The sequence below is a fragment of the Takifugu flavidus genome, chromosome 9 (genome assembly GCF_003711565.1).
Source record: "Takifugu flavidus isolate HTHZ2018 chromosome 9, ASM371156v2, whole genome shotgun sequence".
Lineage (NCBI taxonomy): Eukaryota > Metazoa > Chordata > Actinopteri > Tetraodontiformes > Tetraodontidae > Takifugu > Takifugu flavidus.
Genome location: NC_079528.1, coordinates 13,587,188 through 13,609,628, shown reverse-complemented (window position 1 = coordinate 13,609,628; position 22,441 = coordinate 13,587,188). Strand labels below are relative to the sequence as shown.

The 22,441-nt window shown below is 42.6% G+C and overlaps 3 protein-coding genes and 1 long non-coding RNA gene across 9 annotated transcripts in view; 1 reads left to right on the top strand and 3 right to left on the bottom strand.

Annotated features, from left to right (window-relative positions):
- Window positions 1-22,441, top strand: part of LOC130531043 (uncharacterized) — a 70,931-nt gene that overhangs the window by 26,960 nt on the left and 21,530 nt on the right. The window lies entirely within an intron of this gene.
- syvn1 (synovial apoptosis inhibitor 1, synoviolin) lies at window positions 278-8,717 on the bottom strand. Its single transcript, XM_057042708.1, has 16 exons — window positions 8,556-8,717; window positions 7,466-7,608; window positions 7,253-7,345; window positions 7,001-7,153; window positions 6,852-6,900; window positions 5,958-6,061; window positions 5,684-5,810; window positions 4,971-5,070; window positions 4,786-4,851; window positions 4,546-4,662; window positions 3,544-3,701; window positions 1,797-1,931; window positions 1,559-1,708; window positions 1,173-1,356; window positions 985-1,082; window positions 278-909 (listed from the first exon to the last, which is right to left on the bottom strand). Exons 2-16 carry the CDS (start codon window positions 7,598-7,600, stop codon window positions 734-736), a joined length of 1,845 nt encoding a protein of 614 aa, XP_056898688.1. The 5' UTR covers window positions 7,601-7,608; window positions 8,556-8,717; the 3' UTR covers window positions 278-733.
- smad5 (SMAD family member 5) lies at window positions 9,498-17,511 on the bottom strand. Of its 4 annotated transcripts, none has more exons than XM_057042716.1 (7): window positions 17,385-17,511; window positions 13,851-14,680; window positions 13,209-13,493; window positions 12,048-12,155; window positions 11,450-11,671; window positions 11,074-11,330; window positions 9,498-10,982 (listed from the first exon to the last, which is right to left on the bottom strand). In XM_057042716.1, the coding sequence occupies exons 2-7, from the start codon at window positions 14,251-14,253 to the stop codon at window positions 10,839-10,841; spliced, it is 1,419 nt and encodes a 472-aa protein (XP_056898696.1). In that variant the 5' UTR covers window positions 14,254-14,680; window positions 17,385-17,511; the 3' UTR covers window positions 9,498-10,838. The 4 variants fall into 4 exon arrangements, with proteins under 4 accessions (XP_056898696.1, XP_056898699.1, XP_056898698.1 ...); XM_057042719.1 differs by lacking the exon at window positions 17,385-17,511 and adding an exon at window positions 17,280-17,294; XM_057042718.1 differs by lacking the exon at window positions 17,385-17,511 and adding an exon at window positions 16,762-16,884.
- On the bottom strand, window positions 17,977-21,960 carry cfap100 (cilia and flagella associated protein 100). 3 transcript variants are annotated; one of them, XM_057042721.1, is made up of 13 exons: window positions 21,913-21,960; window positions 20,998-21,186; window positions 20,837-20,901; window positions 20,528-20,691; window positions 20,334-20,414; window positions 20,101-20,219; window positions 19,871-19,958; window positions 19,527-19,575; window positions 19,250-19,404; window positions 18,923-19,052; window positions 18,586-18,788; window positions 18,417-18,510; window positions 17,977-18,174 (listed from the first exon to the last, which is right to left on the bottom strand). In XM_057042721.1, the coding sequence occupies exons 2-13, from the start codon at window positions 21,131-21,133 to the stop codon at window positions 18,052-18,054; spliced, it is 1,407 nt and encodes a 468-aa protein (XP_056898701.1). In that variant the 5' UTR covers window positions 21,134-21,186; window positions 21,913-21,960; the 3' UTR covers window positions 17,977-18,051. The 3 variants fall into 3 exon arrangements, with proteins under 3 accessions (XP_056898701.1, XP_056898702.1, XP_056898703.1); XM_057042722.1 differs by having other exon boundaries at window positions 20,998-21,133; window positions 21,913-21,950; XM_057042723.1 differs by lacking the exons at window positions 17,977-18,174; window positions 21,913-21,960 and having other exon boundaries at window positions 18,415-18,510; window positions 18,586-18,664; window positions 18,759-18,788; window positions 20,998-21,901.

Below are 22,441 nucleotides of genomic sequence, written 5' to 3'. Positions count from 1 at the left end.
AACAGTTGGATAATAAATATTTTTTCTCTGAAGAGTCTTCACTGTTTGGAGGATATGACGTAAACACTGAAAAAAACGTGTTCTATTTGTATAACCAGGCCCCAGGAACAGCAGACACCAACAGTTTTCTGATGTTTAACTAGGACCGTCTACCTCTAACAAAGCCTATTTATCCTCTTAGTGATGGGGATAAAGGCCGACTGGGGTGGCGGAGGAAGCACCCTCTTTTTAACCGTTCTAACAGGGGAGATGAAAAACAGTTTCCAGGATGAGCTGCTGCAGTTTAAATTGATCAATTTATTCTGCAATATGTACAGATCCTCTTATTGAAAGTCTTTACAGTATGTACACAATCAAAGAAATCCACGTTATGATGTCTACAGAGAATGGATGGAAGAGACAAACGCTGAAGAAGAAAGCCAAAGCCAGAGTAGCTGGGCATCGTCCGTCGAGAGGACCTGGGCCAGGCTCCGTCACTGATCCAGGTCTTGTGTAACATGTCGATGTGGTCAAAGGGAAGAACTTTTATACTGAAGAGAACTGAATCAAACTAAAGTACAAGCAAATCCATCACTGACAATAAAACTAGCCAACACAAATCCAAACTCACACCCAAAGTTCCAAATCAAAATTCCTCTTCCATCTGGTTGCACTGTCGCGGCGCAAAGAGGCAACCAAGCGACCGGCTCGGAATTCCCGTTGGTCCAGAGAAAAGTGAGTCAGTGTGTGTGGGTCAGTTCTCTGGAGGAGGAGGAGTGAACGGCGATGACGCCAGCTTGCGAAGGCGGCGCCGCCTCAGTTCGGCAGCGCTCGGTTCTCCTTCCTCGTCCGCCGCTGCTCCTTCGTCCGCCGTTTGTCTTTCCGTATCCAAGGAAACGGCCGCATCTTCGGCTGCGTGAGGCAGCTCAGCTGGAGAGGACAAAAGATCCTTAGCTGGGCGGCTCTCTGCGTTGCGGCCTTGGCTGACTTGTTTTGCGTACTCACAGCTGGGAGCGTCCTCCACATCTGTGCTACTGCCAACCACAGGGGAGGAATGGATGTGACTGGTACTGACATCTGGCCCGCCGTCAGCACGGGGAGGACTGGAATCAACAGCAGACGGACAATGAGGATTTCAAATTGTGTAAATACTTTATTTGCCTTCGACTTCAAGGGGAAAGAGTGGCAGTTACGCGAGTGTGGTGACGGTGCTGAGGTAGTGGTGGATGTTGAGCATGGCGGCGTCCAGGAGGGTGTGGATGTTCTGGAGACACTGTAGCCTGGCCTCCAGCCCCCGCCGTCCCTCCGCCTCCATGTCCCTCAGCTCCTCCTCGGACAGTTGAGACAGAGAAGGGGGAGGAGGAGGCATTGATGACACTGGACGAGACAAAACAAAATCCACTTTTACTTTGATAAACCAGCGGTTAAGCAGACAACCATGTTCCAATACGGCAAAACTTCATAAAGGTCCCCGCTGCATGCTTTTAAATAAAACACTTCTAGCACATTGAGTAATTTCAAATCTATTCTAAAGGTAAGAGGTCTTATTGTTCAGATGGGTCTCAGTGGATGTGCTTACTAAAGGGAGGAAGTGGTGGCATCGGTGCCCATGGTGCAGCGGGGAAGGGGGCAGGGGGAGGCAGGGAGAAGGGGAAGCCTGGCACTGATGGTCCCTGCGGGGCGGCAGCAGCACCAGTGTCTGCGTTTGACGACGAGGGCTGACTGGAACCTGGAAAAAGGACATGATGCAAAATAAACTCAACCCAGTTGGGCTTTTTGGTTTTCTTCTTTCTGGCAGGAAAAGGGTAAATGCTCACCAGATGCCTGCGGAGCCTCTGTGCTGCTCTGTGGAGCATCAGCAGCAGCTGGAGGAGCCGCCGGAGGGGGCACCGCTGGGAAGGGACCCCAAAATGGGAAGATCCCAGGTGGAAAACCAGGCAACATACCAGGAACTACGGAAGAAAAAAAAAGCCTTTTGTGGCCTGTGTGCACCAAGCATTTATGGACCTGACACACGTTGCAACGTGCACAGCACAGCACATTTCCTTTTATAGCAGGTCGGAGAGGTTGCCAACAAGCAGCTTTCTATGGATGTTCAGCTCTCCGGTGGTTTTAACCCCTCTGATTCTTCAGGCTTCTTCACAGAGCTGTCACTGTCTGTCCTGTCCCTTCTTCCCACCGTCCTTCCTTTAGTGCAGCGGTCCCCAACCTCCGGGCCGCGGACCGGTACCGGTCCGTGGATTAGTTGGTACCAGGCCGCACAAGAAATAATTAAATAGTTCCGTTTTATGCATTAGCTGAGTCTGAATGATCTTTTATTTTGAAAAACATTTTGGGAAATGACTGGATTCTCTTGGCTACGTCTTAAGCGCTAAAATTGAACCCACAAGCGAGCAAAATGAGTAAGAAACAGACGTCTTTTTAAAAAAAAAGGGAAAAAGAACAGCCCCAATCAAGAGACGGGAGAAGAGCTTTTAACAGACAATATCATGAGTTCTACTGAAAATATGGATTTAACCCAGTAGGTGATACCAAGCCCACTCTGCATAATTTATGGTGGCCGGCTTGCTAATGAGGCTATGAAGCTTTCAAAACTACTTCGCCACATCACACTAGTTTAGAAGACAAGCCGCTGGAGTATTTTGAAAGAAAAAAAACAGGAACACGATGGGCAGAAGAAGGGCCACCACATGAGTAAATGTGAACGCACTGAGAGCATCGTACCTGGTGGTCCAGTATTCTGGATTAAAGTCACGGCAGAATACCCTGAAATCGCCACCACAGCACTGAAAACCCGGTTGCCATTTGCGACATCCTATCTGTGTGAAGCGGGATTTTCTGCGGTGACAGCAACTAAAACAAAACAATGGAGTAGACTGGGCATAAGCAACACACTTGGGGTGTCACTGTCTCCCATCACTCCCCGATGGGACCGTTGGTCTCGTTGCAGAGAAACAAGCGCAGGGCTCCCATTGATTTGTCAATATGGCGAGTTAAAACTTTCATGAAAATAAAATGTTCTTTATATTCGTCTTTGTAGCGTATCTGTAGCTTATTTTGAAGGGGTGTTTACACGTTATCGTAGCGAGTAGGAGAGAGTAGCGCGTGTGAGCCTTTGTGGGCACACTTATCGGACAGTTCAACCCCCCCGGGCCGCAGTCAAATTGTCAAGCGCTGACCGGTCCGCGGTGATAAGAGGGTTGGGGGCCACTGCTTTAGTGGACACTTGACCATTGCTTGTACTGTGATGCCACATAAACTGAACTCTCAATCCTCTCACTTTTCCCTTTAATGGGTTGTACAGGAACCTGTCCCAGGTGCCTCCAGGTCTGAGCCACACAGCTGGAGTCACCAGCTCATTGCAGGGTTAACATACAGAAGCAGACAACATTCACACCCTCATTCACACCCAAGGCCGGTTTAAATTAGCCAATAGCTCCAAAGGCAACGCAGCAGGCCCACAGGAGGAAACTGGAGCAACCCAAGACAGCCCACGTGCCCATGACCCCCCCACGCTGTCCCTCTGAAGAGTTAGATGCTTTTTTTATTCTGGCTCTGCCTCACCATTAGCCGGTGGAGCTGCGGGTGCATTTGGAGGGCCTGCTGGAAGAGGGGGTTGTGCCTGTGGCTGCGCTGGGGTCTGATTGTTATTAGAGGCCCGGAGCACGTCCATTCGACAGGTCGGACAAGTCTGTTGCCTCTGGAACCAGGAGCGCAGGCAGCTGTGGGGAGGACAGGAAAAGGACGGCATTAGTTCAGGCTTTATAAGAGCAAATGGCCACGTTTAGTGATGAATTAGCAGATACAAGAGCCAGTCCCTGATTCATTTTTCACATGACAGTAAAAATCTGGTCATTCCTGGAGGTGTCAGATTACTTTAGCGATCTTGTAAACAGCAGAATGTAATACGCATTAACAAATAAAGGCAGGTTTCTGATTCTCACCCATTATCTGATTACTTTTGTTCTTTTGAAATGTGAAAAAAGATACATTTTACAAAGTCTTACATCACTATTCCTTATGAAATCCTATAAAGGGACTAAATCATATAAATTGAGATATTTCTATCATCACATTTCTGAAAGTCATGTAAACGAGTCAGATCCAGTTTCTGCAATTACATGATTACTCAGTTTTCTAAGTTCATGTAAACAGCCCACTGACATCATTGCAGGACAGAACATACATGTGGCTGCATGCAGGTAATAACTTAGGTTTTTCTATAATAAAAACAGGTCTGTCTTTATATTAATTATGAAAATTACAACAACGTTTCTGCTATATTGCCATCGTAAAGTCATGATAACGACTCATCACCGGTACCACATCTGTTCTTTAAGTTAATCCTAATGTGATTTTATTGGGGCATGTTTTACCCGCTTTGTCTCGGCTGTAAAAGTCTGTAAATATTTACTGACCCGGTCCATTTGGCGTGTCCCGCACCATCTGTAACGTCTTAGCACATCGGTTTTTTTTGTTCCCCAATTGCTTATCATTGAAGCAAAGATAATTCCTGCTTTATTTAACCCTTATTTATTGAAGATCAAGTTCGTGACCGCAACTTACCTGGAGTGGAAAATGTGGTTACAAGGCAGTTTCTTGGCTCCAGTAACCATTTCCTCGCGACAGATGATACAGACGTTGTCAGAAGCCTGCAGGTCTTCAGGGGTGGCATCAGGGTACCTGAAGGCACAACAGAAAAGGAGAGAATCCAGACCTTCAGCGAGCAGATCCATCAATGCTTTCAACAAAAAAGGCAAACTGAAAACTAAGAGTTTCAGCTTGTGATCAGGGAATAATCCTTACAACGTGTTCATGTTGCGAATGGCTCTGCGAGACATGATAGCATCTGTCACAGCTTTCTTGAACTGCCTGAGGAAAAAAAGGCAAACGAGCACAATAAAAACATGGCCAAACACGTTTCAGAAAGAAATGTATTAAAACAGAAAACAATGAATCAATAAAGATACAGAGACAAACAGGAAACTTACCTCATAGCCAGGTACATGGGCCGGATGGCAAACAGTGGGAAGGTGTGGACCTTTATCATGATGGTCATGAAGGCGATGTACAGCAGAACTTTGATGAAACCTGCAGGACCGAGTGAGAAGTGAGCACTGCTTCCACTTTATTTTACATTACGCACCATCCAAAGCAAAACAGCGCAGACGAATAACTCGGCTGACATTTGGGATCATGGAAAATGCAACTGCAGTTTAGTGGGTACCATAATCTCTCCAGTGATTAAATGGTTGGATCAATCCCCGAACTGATTTTACTTAAAACATCTAAATTCAGCCAAAATTTGGCAGCAGTGTCTTGACCCAACTTGAGTTTCCACAAGCTTTTCATACTTTGGCCAGTTCCTCTATTCTGGTGTAACAGACGGAGTTCGAGCTCAAACGCTCTTTCAGTTCTATTTATCTTTGGCCGAGTTGGAGTCAGAGCATCAGTCCAGCAAGTGCAGCACTTCCAGACGTCCATATTTCATGTTTGGTGAGATGCCATGTGATGATGACACAACAGACCCTTAAGTGCACCTGATACACCACCAATTAACTGACCTATGATTGCTGCAATATAATACTGTTAATTTAATCAGTGAGTAACTGTTAACATGTAAAGTGTAAAGGGCTGACTGTAAGTTTTATTGACTTTAGTAGCAGTGCATGTAAATGCCTGACTTCATCGTTATATACAGTACCTGTGAAGAGCTCAGTATAGAGCATGTAGACGGCCTTATTTTCCCAGGGATTCTCACTGTTCAAGTCGATAGTGTGCAGAAGGTATTTGATAAATGTTGTCAGCACCATGGTCAGCAGGATTGCATACTAAAGGATAAATAGAAAAGAGACATTTTGTGCTTTTTATGTCTAAATTAGGACATGACAGTTTATTGTAGCTTTGCCAAATAAAAATGACCATGTAGAAACTAAAGTCGTGTTTCTTGCAAAATAGAAGTGAAACTAATGGCAAACCTCAAATCCAAAAACGAGCTGGACTGATGCTCCTCTGGTGAGGATGCTGTGACAGGCGTGGTTGACAAACAGGAAATCCAGAACACCCAACATCCCCAAGAGAGCTGCAACAAGTAGAAGAGTGAACAAGAAAACTTTACCCAGTGAGGAATGTATCTGTTGGAGGAGCAGTCATGTGACAGGCTGATGTGTAGCCCAGGCTCATTCCCTGGGAAATCTGTGACATTTTCCATTACATACAGAATCCAACCCTCTAAGGTCAAACATCAAAGAAGACATTAGTGGAGCACACTACTAGCTTTAATTACTTATATTTCATTTATTCATACACCTACTTTTAGAATGAACCTAATATTTCAATTTACATGATATGAATCTTTCAATCAAACATCACATTGTCTTTCAAATTTATATAGTGAAGTGCATCACAGAGCCCCATTAATATGTCAGCATGTTCAACTCCTAATTTCACCCCATATACTGTATAAAGAGACTGTGTGAAAGCAACAGTGTTTCTTCTTGGAAGACTTCAATGGGCCAACTAGGAAAGCCCTGAAGATCAAGCCATCATCTGCCCTAAATTCACAATACTGGCTGTGTGTATTTCCAACAAATTCAGATATAAGAGCAATGACATAAAATGAACAAATAGGTCTATAAAGTAGCACTACGACACTGTTAATGCTGCAGCAGCATAATTAAAGTCAACTCTAGCCCGTTGATGGCGCAACAGTGTGCAGCTGTAGTGAAAGGAAATGATTTGCATACAACTTCATTTTCCACCTATCTGATGTTGAGAAGCAATGGACCATTTAGAAAATGCAACGGCAAAGATTTCAACAGCAACACAGAGGGAAGAAAGAATGAGACCTGCTATTGATAAACTGGACTTACACAATACTCTGAAGTGGAAAAGCCATGATATATTTGGACTTCTCTCCATCTGATGACAAAGTTGAAAAAGAGAATAATTGTAGACGCCTTAGTTCAAAGATGTGGCATTTAGCCCTTGAAGTATCAGTATAAATAAGAGCATCACTCACAAAGTCCACCCGGTCCTCAGCCAGCCAGTGAAAGCACTTAAGAAAAAGCAGAAGGGTGAAGAGAGCAACGAAGCGGGGAGAGAAGTCATCTCTGAACACAGTGAATGCCAGGCACGTCTCCGTCACTGCATACCAGGAGCGCTCGATGAGATGCTGGCGGTGTTGAACAATGGCAAAAATAGGTCAAATAACAAACCAGAGGAGGCATTTAGAAAAAGCAAGTGACGTGAATGAACACAGACAGAAGTGTACCTCCATTTCTGCCGCCCTCAGCTGTCCAAAAAAGACCTTCCTCATGAACTTTCCCAGGAGGAACACCAACACAAAGGCCTGAATATACAACACCTGGCAGCATGGAAAAACCACAGGGCAAATGCTCAATTCTGTTTTCAAAATAATGGTGTGAGAAAAAGATTTTCCTAAAAACACATTAAGGATTTGACTTTTATTTTGCACTGGCCTTACCGCCATGCTCGGGCTGCTCTTGGTGAGGTAGACCACAGTTGGGTAGAACTGGTGTTTAAGTAGATAAGCATGTGCCACCACAGCCCCAGTCAATGCCAGACTGGTGGCAGTCACCAAGACTGCTCGTACCATCATGGACTCGGCTGCAGACATGGCCGAGGGGAAGCAAAACAGAACAATGTTATTTGTTAAAGTGGTGCAACACTTATTAAAGTCATTTATATTTCTAGGGTAGAGTGTCCACTTCAGAAAACTGGCCTATATGGAGACGGCGGGTTCGAGATTGAGATTAAGACGTGTCGTCACTGCACTTGCCCTGAGGCTCCTGTTGCACTGTTCTGTAGAATATAGCTACAATTAGAAGAATAACTAGTAGCTCCTAGGGTCCACAGTGGCAGAGAGGAGAGTACTGTTCAAGATGGGGGTAGGAAGGAAGGAAGGAAGGAAGGAAGGAAGGAAGGAAGGAAGGAAGGAAGGAAGGGTATTGGATCAAGTACCACAGTAGGTGATTTGTGAGCTCTACATATATGAAATCATCACTTGAACAGAAACTTAAAACTTGGCTTAAGAATTATATCTCACACGAGAGGCAACTGCTTCCGAATTAAGGCCATTTCATTTAAAACCAATCAAAAATGAAAGCAAAATGATTTCTTGTTTTAAATGAACGTACATTTACTGTATAACGCCCTCGACTTTGCAATGCGCACACTGCAAGAAGTTATTTCCAAGAGCCTCTCGCTTAGAGCTTTTGGATCATTTTCATGTTGCCCGTAATCACCCCGAACTTTGGTATTTATCTTTTTAGTTCACTCAAAATTAACTCGCTAACTGTGAAGCTAACGAGGAATCATCACGTTTCTTCAACCTCGCTAACCTGTGAGAGATTTCCAACGCAATGGTCAGGGCTTAGTTGTACGCCACAAAAGTAAAATATGTATTAATAACTTAAGTTTACTTTGCAGACGGTCCTGATCAAATACAACTGAGTTAATTATGTTAGCTACTATTAGCTAACTACCTAGTAACGATACAGCTGTCAGAACTATGCTGGTGTTGCCGAATCCGTGTCACAAAAGAGTTAACCTACCTTGTACTTGGGTAATATGGCCTTATCTGACAATATCTAAAAATATACAGCTATTACATTTCCATTCTTTTGTAGTAACCCTTCAGAAGATGTATTATCCTCGTCCCTGCTTGTCTTGCTACGTGTTTTTATCTCAGGCTTGCTCGCAGGGAGCCACCTCACATCCGGCTTGGACGGTAATTTCACGCAAGACAATATGAAAAACAAGACGCAGCGTATTGTTATTTGTTGAAAGGATAACGTTATAATATTCGCAGAGTAACTGAACTACGAGAAACTTTATTTTGTCTAGCACTTGTAAGAATTTCTTTTTTGCAGTTAACTTTTCTAACGCATGTCGTAACCAACCATTTTGAATAATTACGGTAAGTGCCGACGTGGACCAATAAAAAGTTACCCCGGAAACACCCGGAAATAATTTGGTGTCTTTATTTGGATACGTTCAGAGTAATAAAGACGCCTTATACCCAAATTATTAAATCAAGAACGAATGTTTAGTATAAGGCCTAACAATAAAAATTGTATATTGTCGTAATATACATTTCTACATATTAGGAGCATTCATTTAAATGTAAAAATTCAAAGAGTGGGCTTTCAGATGAATCACCTTCCATCGAGGCAAAGCTCCTAAGCACACAAACAGGATCGGCTTGTGTACACGTCTGCGAATGTCCTTAACAGACCAGCCAGAGCCCTGACAAATCCAATCAAACACTTTTGGAGAGATGTGGAAATGTTGACGGTCACCGTCCGTCCTGACCGAACGTGGGAAGATGTCCAGAAAAGATCGGCAGAATATTCCCAAGTGTGGGACATCATACCCCAGATTACTGTGGGGATAACTGCTGATAAAGATTCTTCAAGAAAGGGTTTGAATACGTATATCAGTTCAATATTTTGTCTTTCAATAAATTTGCAAACGCTCCTAAAACGCAGTTCAACTTTTTTTCAAGAAACATTTTATTGCAAACTTTTATTTTTTTCCCGACATAGTCCAATGAAATAGTTCCAACTGTTCTTGGGCAGTCGTACACAAAGCAATCCTGCACAAACTTAAAATTAAGTGTAACAAAAAGATTAGTTTGCTCCAAATCTAAAACAAAATAAAGAGCGTGTTAACGCCAAGACTGTCTGAAATGTTTTGCTCCAGATTAAAATAAAACACAGACCTCACTGATCCCGTCAGACTTAAAATTTAAATGCATCACTGGAAATTAAAAACAAACTCGTGGTCATGCTCCTGTCAAAAACCAAAAACAATGTCATAATAGCAAATGAAGAGGGAAAAAATAAACTGGCTTGAACTTTGAAGACGGACATCATCCCACAATTCAAGTTTAATACTGTTTGATGTTTTGATTCCTTGGGTAGTTTTTAAGAATAGAAACAGACAAACAGTATAAAGAAATAGCCCTTTTATTTCAGTGAGCTAATAAAGTCAATTGTTTAGCAACATTAATGCCTTGGTAGTCATGCCAAGATTTTAATATGCCTCCAAAAAATATCCAAGAGTGCACATATTTGTTATTACAGTGATAATGAAAAAAATAAAATAAAAAAATCACTCTTACTTGAACTCAAAAGAATAAGAATGATAACGTCCACTGTCTGACTATATTATAAATGGCTACTTCTATTGCAAGACGAAGCGTTCATGATGCTGTCAGCTTATGGCGTGTTTAACTTGTTCAGTGATTTATGTCCCATCAAATAGTATCAGGTTGGAATCTTAAAGACAGCAGCCCTGTATTCATTTTAAACAGCACAGTCTATAAAAACAATGGGATACCTAAGCCTAATGGTAAATTAAGCATTTCTATACCTGCATGTAATAATCTGACGCAGAGGCGGGGATGTAAGAAAACTGTTCAGTAAAAATTGTGATGCTCTGAGATAAGGTAGTGTTCTTAAGTCCTCTCACTGTCAGATTGTGAATCATTTATGTCCACACAAAAATTAAAACATTTATGAAAACCATAAAAAAAAGAATTCAAACCCCCTCAACTCTCACAGATGAAGCATTGTCAAGCAGAAGGAAGTCCATGGTGTACCTTCCACTTGTACTTTGCAGTAATTCACTCTTTATTGTTATAATCCTCTTCATTCTTAATTGTCTGTAACATTCTCAGCTATTTAGCCAGGCAGCTGCAGCTGCTGAATTTCCAGCCAGAGTTCAATGTGTCATCCCAAAGATAATGCACTTTAGCCAGTAAGACCGTTAATCACTGCAGCCCCGGGGAAAAGGAAACTAGAAAGGACTCCCCAAAGCACTGAAGTCCATCACTAAGACACAGAGGAGATCGGGTTAAGAGGAGAACCCATTTGTGTCAACACCTTGTCCAACCACTGAAGCGGCCCGTGCAGATGCACCTCAATCCAGCAGGGGGTGCTTGTGACGTCCTGTCTGTGGTATTCGGCTCCCCAGCCCTGGAGGAGATTTAAATCAATTAAAAACATGTTCATAAATGCCTCTTCACCGACAATTCTTGTCACGCCTCCGGTTTCATCAAGGCCTTACCTTCACAAAGCTCATTCTAATGGTGCACATCTTGGTAAGTTCATAAACAGCCTCAAAGCCATGGTTGACAGACTGAGCCAGAAGCTGAGCAAACTCCTGGTTGTTGAAAATCTTGAGACTACATCCACTGGGGATCTTACAAACAGTGGTGGGGTGGAAGCCGTGGTGGTAATTACAGTTCCGACTCTGGACAAAAATACTGGTGTCACTAAGGCACTCCGCATACACTTCCCCTCCTACGTAGTACAGATGCACCCCTGGGAAACAGAAGTGGTGATTAGGACAAGTCCCAAAAAATAAAATTCATACATTTGAGTGGCATCACTCAGCACAGCAGAGAAGACGTACTCCTCCACCTGCGGTATGTAAACCGTACCTTTGCCAATGTGCCTGCGGGTGTTCTCGATTGTCGAGTTGCGGTTGACATTGGATAAGAGTCCAAGGCAGAAGCGGTTCTTGTTGTTTGAAGGGTCAGTGAAACCATCCACCAGCACACTTGTTGATGAGGCCTGATAAGCTTCTCCAACACGATTGTTGAGTTCGTAGTAGACGATGGAACACCAGTGGCTTGGCTCCTCGTACTCCACCGGCTGGACATCTAAGCAATCACAGATCACAAAAAGACAAGTGAATCATGGATTTAGTGGCGAAATACCTCCCACACGGGGCAAAAACGGCCCCAAGAAGTAATTTACAAGTAGTTTTGCCCAGAAATTTTTGGAGTGCAATTTATCATTTTTCCTCTATACACCAAAACATATTTAAAAATAAAAAAAGACCACAGCGCCAACTTTAATTATATTCATCTTCGATTTTCAGGGACAAAGAATTTCAGCCACAGCATTTCCTTTAACAAGTTGTAGTGTACATTTGGAGAGTTGAAGATCCCCAATAACTTTGTAGTGTCTATGCAGAAGAATGAGCTGAACCTTGCAGTTACTTCTGATCATGGTGTGACTACATGTTCTCCTCACCTCCCCTCGCTAAGTTAGGCGGCACCAGGCTGCTAGTTGTGTCCATCGACTGGCTCTCCTGACCGAGCTGCTCATCAGGAGGCATGTATGCAGGAGGTGGCGTGTCAGCTAAGGCAGTAAGAGATGAGCAAGTTCAGTTGTTGATCACACAAACATTCCATTTACATGCACAACATATAAGTGATTAAGTTCACATATGATTCCCGTACCGACCCACATAAATATAGTGAGCTACCTTTATTAGTGTATTTACAACTGATGTTACTTCTCCTGTGCAGCACAAATACTGTAATACATATGGAAATGGTACAGATTTTTTTTGTTTAGGGGGATATCCTGACAACCAAAACAATGTATTAAAATGTAAAAGCAAAGATGTGTATCTGCATTTTACAGGATACCCAACCGTTCAATAGTAGCCAATCTAGGGCTGTTCCTCAGGAATACAGTTGTTTGTCAGTGATCTTTACTGTGCACATACAGAATGTTTAACATCAGATAACAAAAATGACATCACAAGGTGGTTCCACACAGGTCAGAGCATTATACCCCCAACTGCTTAACTTACCCTGAGTTAAAAGCTAATAATGGGCATTAATAAGCATTTACACTAATCATTTACCTTTTATGAGCTTTGCTTCATAACAGTTGATGTTTCACTAGCGTGGGCATTAACTCTGTTCCGCTGTTCCTACCACAGTGTGCTGTGACTGATCATTGTAGATTTGGCACAGGGTTACTATTTTTATACTGCCCCTGGAAATACCGTGCCCTCCAGCAATGTGTGAGGCAGTTCCTCCTATTCCCACATCATGTGTGGCCATATAGCCAACATAAAATGATGCCCAGGAGAGCTTGACTTTATGCTAGAATCACACTGGCAAAACTTGTCGAGGTCTCCTGAACCCATAGAAGTCTACTCCTGTACTTCAGGTGTAAATACCAGTTATCAGTTCACTTCATATACATTTACTGCTGACATTAAAACAGCTGCATAAGCTTCAGTCCTCAGAAGCCTAAAGCATATGCAGCTGGTTTAATGTCAGTGTATGAGCACGTGACTGGTCATGCACACAATTACATTGATTGTGTTAACCCTGTTAGACTACTTGTTGTTAGCATTAAAAGCTGACTCAAAGCAGGAAAGCTAAATGAAAATACCTGGAAGTTGGAATGGACTGGATGGCCCTGAGCTGGCAGGAGAATTGGGATAAGTACCACTGCTGGCTGGAGATGAAGGATATGGAGAATTGGGAGAGATGGGGAAAGAGCTGCCTCCCCCGGTGTTACTACTGCCACCCCCACTGTGCGGCTGCTGAAAGGACTCTGGAAAGGTTGCGTTCAGTGGCATGTGTGGTTCATTGTGAGTGAGATTGCGGAATTGGACCAGCAAGCTGTGCTGTGGATTGAACTCGCTGTGACGTGGTACCAGGACAGGAGGGAGCACTGCACACAGGACAGGGTGGGGAGAGAAAAAACAAGTTTCTCTTTAACAGGAGCACGGACGCCATCCCATAGTAAATGCCTACTAATACAGTTTGGTTTTAAATATTAAGACATGTTATTGTTGGCGACGGCCCTGTTTTTTGACAGTAACCTGTAATGGTTAGTGATATAGCATATATGAAGACAGAGGACTGCAGAGTGGAGCAGCAATAACTGGGAGCTGGGAACTAAGTGGTTTAGAAAGCTGCACCCCATTAGGGACGTCTAATGCATATAATCTAATAAGACTTGGAAAAAGCAAACCATATTGATTTTTTTGTGAAATGAAAGGAGCGGAAGGTGGTTGGATGTACTCACCAGGACTCTCCACTCGCTTGTAGTGATATGGGTTGATGCACACCTCCTTCTGTTTGGAGCCAAATGGATACTCACACGCCTCCAAGGGCTTTAACTCGTGGTGGGACTGGAGGTCTGGCCAGCGCCACACTCTGCAGTAGATCACGTGAGGTAAACCTTTTCTGTGAGAAACCTGCAGCCGGCCATCGAGTGACCGCGGAATGGTGACACATTTGCTGGGCTGCCCGGGGCAGCTCAGAGCTTTCTCCAGGTCTTCCATGGCGCCTTTCTTCTTCTTTAGTTTTTTCACCAGTGCATCCACAGCCTTCTCTGCCCATTTCTCCTCCTCATCTCCCTGTTTCCAGCCGAGCAGCCGTTTAACTGCTGGGCTTGTGAATGAAAAAAGGCTTGACATGGAGGTCATGCTTGAGGTTGTAGATTAGGGAAAAAAAACAAGGGAGGATTTCTGCAGCAGCAGGTCACTCCAGGAGGAAGAGAAACATCTAGAGCCCCCACCCCACTGATGAGATTCAGCTTTTGCCAATAGCCTCAAACAGCGTGTGAATGTGTGGTCAGTGAGAGAAACCACTTGAATGTCTGTCTCTGAGGCTGCTGGAGCCGAGGGGTGGGGTAGGAGAGAGCAGAGGACAGGAAGCTGGCGAGGGTGGGGAGTCAGCAAGCAGGACACAGCTGCTGCTGCTCAGGAAGGACGCTTCAGCACAGTGCCCCGAATTTTGGTTCCTAGCGCTGACACAGGTAGGGTGTTGAGGAAGAAAAAGAAGTCAATTCCCAGCACCTCTGTGGGCTGAGCGGGGATTAAAGCAGCCCTCCTTCTGTGCTGCACCAGGCTTCTGCAACAGGAAAACGCACAATTAGTCACACGTTACCTGGAAACAATTGTTTAAAAAAATAAGAAAGGGCTTAATGGGGAATTTCTTTAGGGAATCTTGTGACAAACAACAGGAAAGTCCTTTGTCTTTGTAGATCACCTACTTCTTTGGTACCAATGACCTGACACATGTGCACACAAACACATTAACACTGTATCACACTGTATCACTGACACTGTATCCTAAATGCACCAGCAGGATCCAATATTGATCTTAGAAAGATTCTTAAAAATGACCTACGAAAAAAAGAAAAAAAGAAACACCAAACATTGCTTTGAAGAATATACACAAGTGAAACCAATCCCTACATCATATACACATATTGTATTAGAGATACAGACAAATAAGAATGGATAATGATCGCATCGCACAGCACACATGCTGGAGGCATTGTTATGGTATGTATCTGTATGTATAGCTGCAACCTGGAGTCCATCACTGCTGTTTACAGATGATGGAAGTAAACAGCGGAGCGGCTTCTGAAACACAGATCTATAATCTGCTCACATTTAGATGAGATAAACTAGTGTGTCACAGTGCAGCTGGAATTAATAGAATATCTTACAAAAGCCACGTCAGTCACCCGATTTTGAATACAGACGGTACAATGATGATACAAATCACATGAATACCTGTCTATAAAAGTGTTTATAAAGAGACCTAAAATAATTCACTGACCTTGCAGCCTTATCTCTCCGGGGTAGGTTGTTCCAAAGTCGAGGGGCCCTGACCGTAAAGTGCCGTTCTGTTTAAGCCTTTTACATCGACTTTGGAACAACCAAAAGAGTCTAAAAGAGGATCCCGGGCTGCAGGCCGGCTTGGCTGGTGTGGGGTCAACAGCTCTTGGACCTAAACACGGCTGTAAAGTAACCGGTGACTTTTTAAAAATTCTAAAATGGACACGCTACTGCTGCTGCTGCTACAGGGAGACCAGTCATCCATTAAAACCTGTGCAAAGACTCACTGCAATGATTTGAGTTACTCAGGGGGGAAACGGGGCAGGCAGGAAAGTCTTTCTCCAGGTCAAACGGTTACAGGATGGTTTTTATCTGGACATTGATCTGATGCTGGACGGAGAGATTCGACTCAAACGTTAGCACAGATTTCTGGCAGTACGTTTTTTGGACAGGGGAATAAAAGAGATTTGATGGGTTGAACACTAGGATTCCTGTGCTTAATCGTCTGGGGTCATCCGTCAGTCCTCTGCCTCGGGGCAGTGGTGAGCAGCAGCAAGACTTCCTGGGTCAAAGGGTCTCAACGGAAGACACATCTGTGTGCCACACTAAACAGAAATGAGACATTATGTTGTCAAAGAGGTTCACCAAGCGGGAGCAAATAAATAGGAATGGGGATCTTAAAACAACACTGTTAACGTGAGTCAAGGACGAGGCAATCACAAGGGTCAATTGTGACTTTAAGGGGGATTTATCCAAGCTATGGATTACCCTAAAGCAACCGGACAATAAATTAGACACAATACCTTTAAAACTGAATAGAAAACGCACTTCTTAAACTTTAGCTAAAGCGGTTAATATACGGGTCAATTTGTCCCGGTATTATTAAATCCTGTGGGAGCGGGTGGGGATTTTTTGGGAGGCAAAATAGACTGCAATCAATCTTGAAACACTGTTTTGTCACAAATCTACTTCAGTGGTTCAGAGAAGAAATGTGACAAAAATGTGTCAAGTCTCAATCCGGACCAGGCGTTCGATGGATAAATAATCCCGACGCAAAAGAGATTATTAACGAAAAACCCACGTCAAACTTGCTGAAAAATATATGAATGTAGTTTTACAGCTCCTCCGACATCACTATGCCTTTTAAACTGTCTAAAATGGGACAGCATCAGCAAAGTCTTGCCTTGGTCGCAAGCTAAAGTAGGAGCGACAATTTGCTAACAACTTTAGCCAACCCACAACAATTTGGGTTGAGCCTGTCGCTAACCACATATCAAGAGCCACCCAAGACGATGTAGCACTATCCAGGGTCGAAAGGAATAGTTCGGTCTGTTAAATATAACTGTGTGAGTCAGAATTTTCCACCTCTTAATGTTTATCCAGAGTCACTTCTCCCTTCCTCCATTCCAGAAACTTTGTGAACTCCACAACTGAGCCCTCCGAGAGAAAGTGCACAAGCGATGCCGCAGCATATCCTGCCAATCAGCGCCAACGTTCCCGACACGCTCTCACCTACCTTTTAACAACCTACTCAGTCGCCATCCTCCGAGTGTTTCTAATGTTTAACAACCGATCGAACTGGGGGGGAAAATCTTTTCAACATCTTTCACTATCATCTCTCTCCAACCATGTTCTCCCCATTTTTAACGCACAGCGTGAAGGGGCGGACTGCGTATCACTCCGCTAGGCAACAAACTAGTGCTCGCTTTTAAACTGCAGCCGGAGATCATTTGCGATTTACGTGCATTTTTAAGCGTCACTCCATCGCTAAGATTAGAGCTACTGGTACTATATCATTTTACAAAGACAGAATATTAAGTAGCTAACTTCGTAAAACATGTATCCATTCCCAATACAGATCCCAGTGGATGAAGTTTTTCTACCTTTGATGACTTCGAACAGACTTCCGAGTCCACAAACCTCAAAAAAATATCTATACAACAGCAGAAACAGAGGAAACCCGTGGATTATATAGGTTTAGTTCTTACAGTGGTCGCGCCTCGGTCCTTAAGCGTGTCACAAGTTCTTGGCTACTCTCGGAAGTCGCAATTGGAGCGTCGCGGTCTACAAGCAGCAGAGAGCGCAGAATGGAACAGGAAGCAGACCGAGGGCGTGTTTATTACCACAGCGCCGCCTACAGGCCAGGAGCCGCAACCAGCCTTTCTTATCGGTCAGAATTGGAAAATGCTCCAGGTGAATAAAATATTTTTCCTACGCTATTTTGTATTTACCTCATTCTATACAATATCTCATCATTGTCACAAAGACAAAAACTACAAAAGCAGCCGTAGCAACAGCGTCAGTCACAGATGTCGACATGAAGTAAGGCAATCACACGTGATCCAGTACGGAAGAGTCATAAGTCAATAAGAGCCATAGTTGTGTGTGTGTGTGTGTGTATATATATATATATAGGAGCCATGCTGTTGTATTGAGCTATATCAAAATCAGTGTTTCTAATCTTTTTCCTTTATGTAAAGTAGACTAAAACAGACAGAAGTATGGAGGTAGTTCTAAACACACTAAACTACAGAACAAGATGTGTTGATGTTTGATAAATCAGTGTACTTTAGTCAGAGCTCTGCTATCAGTTTTATTTATTCATTTTGTAGTAAGTCAAGCTAACACACATCCAGTTTTTTGTATTTTTTCTTTTCACTCAGTGTCATCAGAAGCGTAGAGGAATGTGGTGTCCATTTCAGCCGGTCTGCGGTCCACTCTGCACACTTTGACCTTCTGGGCAACAGGGACAGATTTTTTCATGACCTTTTTCTCAACCTGAAAGAAAAAGATGTGAAAATGAAGCCTTCCTGTATGCTTTGACTGCGTCATCTTATTTGATTGATAGCACAGAATTCACAAATATAATACCAATTTCCTATTGTGACATATTCAACAAATACAGAAACTGAAGTCAGTGCAGCTTATTGGAGAAGTTACAGTCACAAATAATAGCTATTGTTATTGTTTATTAAAGACAGTAGACAATTGTGGGCTTGGCATTACAAAGAATATCCTACTTTTTTCTTAGCTTCGGAGCGCATTCTCTCATCATATTTCCTCATTCTTTCCTCTTGTTTCTCTCTCTGCTCTCTCAGCTTTTCTTCACGTTGTCTGTCATAAGTTTAAAAAAAGGAGACTTTTAATGCACACACACACACACACAATCTAGAGAGAAGTATGACAAACCTGGTCCTCCTCTCATGATTCATTATCTTATTCAGTGTTTTTAAATTGTCTTCAGGGATGCTGTTGAGGCTCTGGAGCACTGAAGACACGTGGCTTTCAATTTGGGTTAACTTGTCCAAGGTGCTGATGTTGGTGGCCCCATCGTCCACACAGCAGGAGTAAACCTCACCTACCTTGTGGTCTAAAGCTTCCAACATGCTGTCCTGTGAATAAAGGAGGTTTTATTTTTAACCACAGCAATGTTTCTATGCTTGTGTAATTCCCTCGTGTCTTTGTTCCTCCATCTGGAGCACACTGGGAGTTACATTAGAATGTAGCCTCCATTTTGTGTCCCTACCTGGTTTGTTGTATTCAGCGATCCGAGGATTTGAACCTTCTGCTTGAGCCTGGCACCTCTTTCCTTCGCCTTGATTATTTTTTGGTGCATATCACTGATCTGTATTTGTAGTGGTTCTTCATCCTTTTCACTGCATTTGGTAAATAGAATTTCATGATTGGTCACAGGGGTGCCAAATATAAGCTGTAATAATAATAATTTGAGGGTTTGCCTGTAATTTATGCCTTTAAAATTTATTTTCAGGAACCTATATTAAGGGTTTAATTATTTCTTCCATTTGTAGCAGTAAAGTCAGACTGAGGTTCTAACAACCGTCATGATGTTTACATGTTGTTTTTAGTTGTCTCGATGGTCTGTTGGAGCTCTTTTAATGTCTTTTCCACCTTTGTGGAAATATTAAACAGCGAGAGGTTCTGTTGTGTCAGCTCTGTGACCAGATCCAGAAGCTGCTGTGGATCAGTGAAGAACAGATCCAGATCATCCTGCAGAAATCAACCCAAAAAAAATAATAATCACACAACGCAATAAATACAAGATTTACAGTTCCACAAAGGATTATGTGAATGATTCAGAAAGCTACAATTCACTCTTTCAGAAAAGCGACCTCGGCTTCCAAGATGTCTTCTATTTCCTGGTCGTTGGCTTCCTTTTCTCTAGAGAGAAAGTTTTAGTTTCAGGTGCAAAGTGTGAAAATTCTGCAAGAGTGTTTTCAGCAGTGTTTTAGAGTCAAGACAAATCTGTAAACAGTGTTTCATGTGAAAAATATCTGCTCTTTGTGATTGTTCATTTTTATATTTATTCACCAAGTATTAACGTGTTCAAAAACATTTATTGCAGCTTCTTATCACCAAATCCACTTGTGTGGAATGATTATTTTATACTAAGGTCTTTAGAAATGTTATAACCTAATTTATTTACAGCATTCAAAAATTGCTATTCTTTTCTTACTGTGTGTCACTCTGTGTTTGGGGCAGGCTGGAGTCTTCCATGGAGGGTGTCTCTCCTCCTGGAGAGAAGGAAACCTCACTGTCCACACCTGTTAACACATTCTGTGTTATCACACTTTCACACACGGCCCCTTTTGTAGAAAAGAGCTCCTTAGACCAAATCGCATCATTAACAAATGTGTCTTCGGTCCTCACAATGATGCTGATTCCCTTAGTTTTAAATGTACGTGCCTTTAACTCTCTTGGTCGTGGTCCTGTGGGCCTCCTGCCACTCTGGAGGAGACAGCTTAAAGAGAAGCTCTTTGTATCTCTTATAGTCGGTCAGTGTCTCTTCAAACTTGCTCATTTCACTACAATCATAGGGTTAAATCTGGATTAGATGACAAATCCATTTGTAATTCTGCATTTCTTCACCAAAAACTGAAATAAGCGATGTGTTTGCTCTTCCATTATGAGAGTAATACCTTTTTATTGTGACTATTTCAGTTGTCAGCCTCTTGATCTCAGCATTCTTCATCTGTTTGGTCCTGGCTTCTTTTTCAAAACTGCCAGTGGAGAAAACAACAGAGCGTTTAAATCATTACAAGAACCAAGTCTCGCACGTTACATTAAAAAAGGAAGCACGATTATGACCCCAGCCAGTATCGGGTGAGCTTACAATGTCCTGGCTTCCACAGACTTTTTCTCATTCTCCTTGAGGAACTCTTCAAACTTGAGATTCTCCCTCTCGAGGACCTGTTCCAGCTGTTTCACTCGTTTCTCCTCTTTTTCAATGGCCAGGTCCATCTTTGAAATCTCCCTCGTCTTTACTGTCAGAGACAACTGTTGATCAGAGAGAGAGCACGTGACAAAACAATTATTGTTAATGAGCAGGTTGATATCATCAATAATCAATCAAATCTGTGCATAATAGATTGCGGGGAAACATTGAATTGGATAAATGTTACTGGATACTGGATGTACTTGCCTCCAACAATGCCTTCTGTCGTTCAGTGGCAATCAAATCATGTTTGCTGTCCTTTGTCATATTTTCTGGAGACAGATATTGGAGGTAAATTAACATTTACATTAGTCAGTGATCACCGTATGCCATATGCAGAGCTTCGACACCAGTAGATGATGACACACCTCTTTTCATCAGGGCCATCCTTAACTCGTGTCTGCTGGCTGCCAGTTCAGCCGGAACCGTCTTGTTCCTGAGTTGGTCATTCTCCAGCTCCCTCTTATCCTCCACTACGCTCGTCATGTTTGCTGTGTGGATCATCTGCTCAACATTTCATAATGTTGCTTTGCATGAGTCTGTGCATAAAAATAAGCCTGCAAAGGGTGATTTGATTTCCTTGTAATTAACTCTGCACTACTGCGACACACAGACCAACCTTTTGTTGGCCCCACTGTTTATTCTCCCTACTGCTCAAGAGACCAAAAAAATGAAGGAAATGCACAAACAGATACATAAATAAATATATTTCTTTAGACAAGGTGTTTAGAGCTTCCATATTGGAGTATCAATCATGATCAATTTGATGCACTATCACTTTTAGTAACATTAACGTGTCCATAATTTCACTATATTTTGTGTGTCCATGTTTGAAAACCTTGTTTGTGTTTAGTAAAAATCCTGTTATTAATCCAGTTATTAACACAACATTAGTGTTGACTATTCTCAATTACCTTGGTTTAATCTACAAACGTATTTAGCAGCAAACTAAAAAACTTTAGACATTTGGACATCTAAGCAGTTGCTTTAAATACTATTGAATTGACCCCAAAAAGCCGATAGATTTCGCCTTCATTTCAATCCTTGCTTTCATTATTCATGTAAAATCCTTGATTTATATCATTCTACGCGATTCTTTCAAACAAGAGTTTACTGTGGAAACGACATAAAAGCTGACGGTCGTTGCCAAACTCGTTAATTTATTGAAAGGTTTAGTTTTTTTTATACAGTAGAAACATATGATTGACTTCTAGCAACAGTTTTAAAGAATCGTCGGTAAATAAATGGCTAGCATAAAATAATTATGTATATTATAATCAGACCTCTCGCGTGCCTCCGGTTACAGGCCGATGGTGTACCGTTGCCATGGAAACTGTTGCCTTCAGGGCCGCCTTGTAATTTTGTCGACCGAGGAAGAACGTTGTCACATTAACGCCTCAGTTATGCTGTAAGACTTTTCAGTTTTGAAAAAGAACACGTGATTCAAGTAGATAAATCTACCGAATTATTTACGAGCTTGTTTAAGGGGGGGAAGATTTCCAGATCCTGGTTTAGTAGTATCGGGGAAAACACACTTTGGTTTAAATTAAACTTTTATATTGTAGTGTGTCCATTTCAAAAATACACTATAAGAAATCAAATATAATTGATATCTGTAAATCCCGTTTTAGTGCAGTAGCAGTGTGAGATAATTAGAGTAGTGTAGAGTGGCTCCTGCTAAACAAGCCAGGTGAGGAAAGGCTTTAGCTGAGAAATGGATATATATATACAGTATATATTTGTAATACAACAGTGGGCATGGGGAACTCTGTGAAGGGATTCCACAGAAAGTGACATGGAATCCAGATGTCA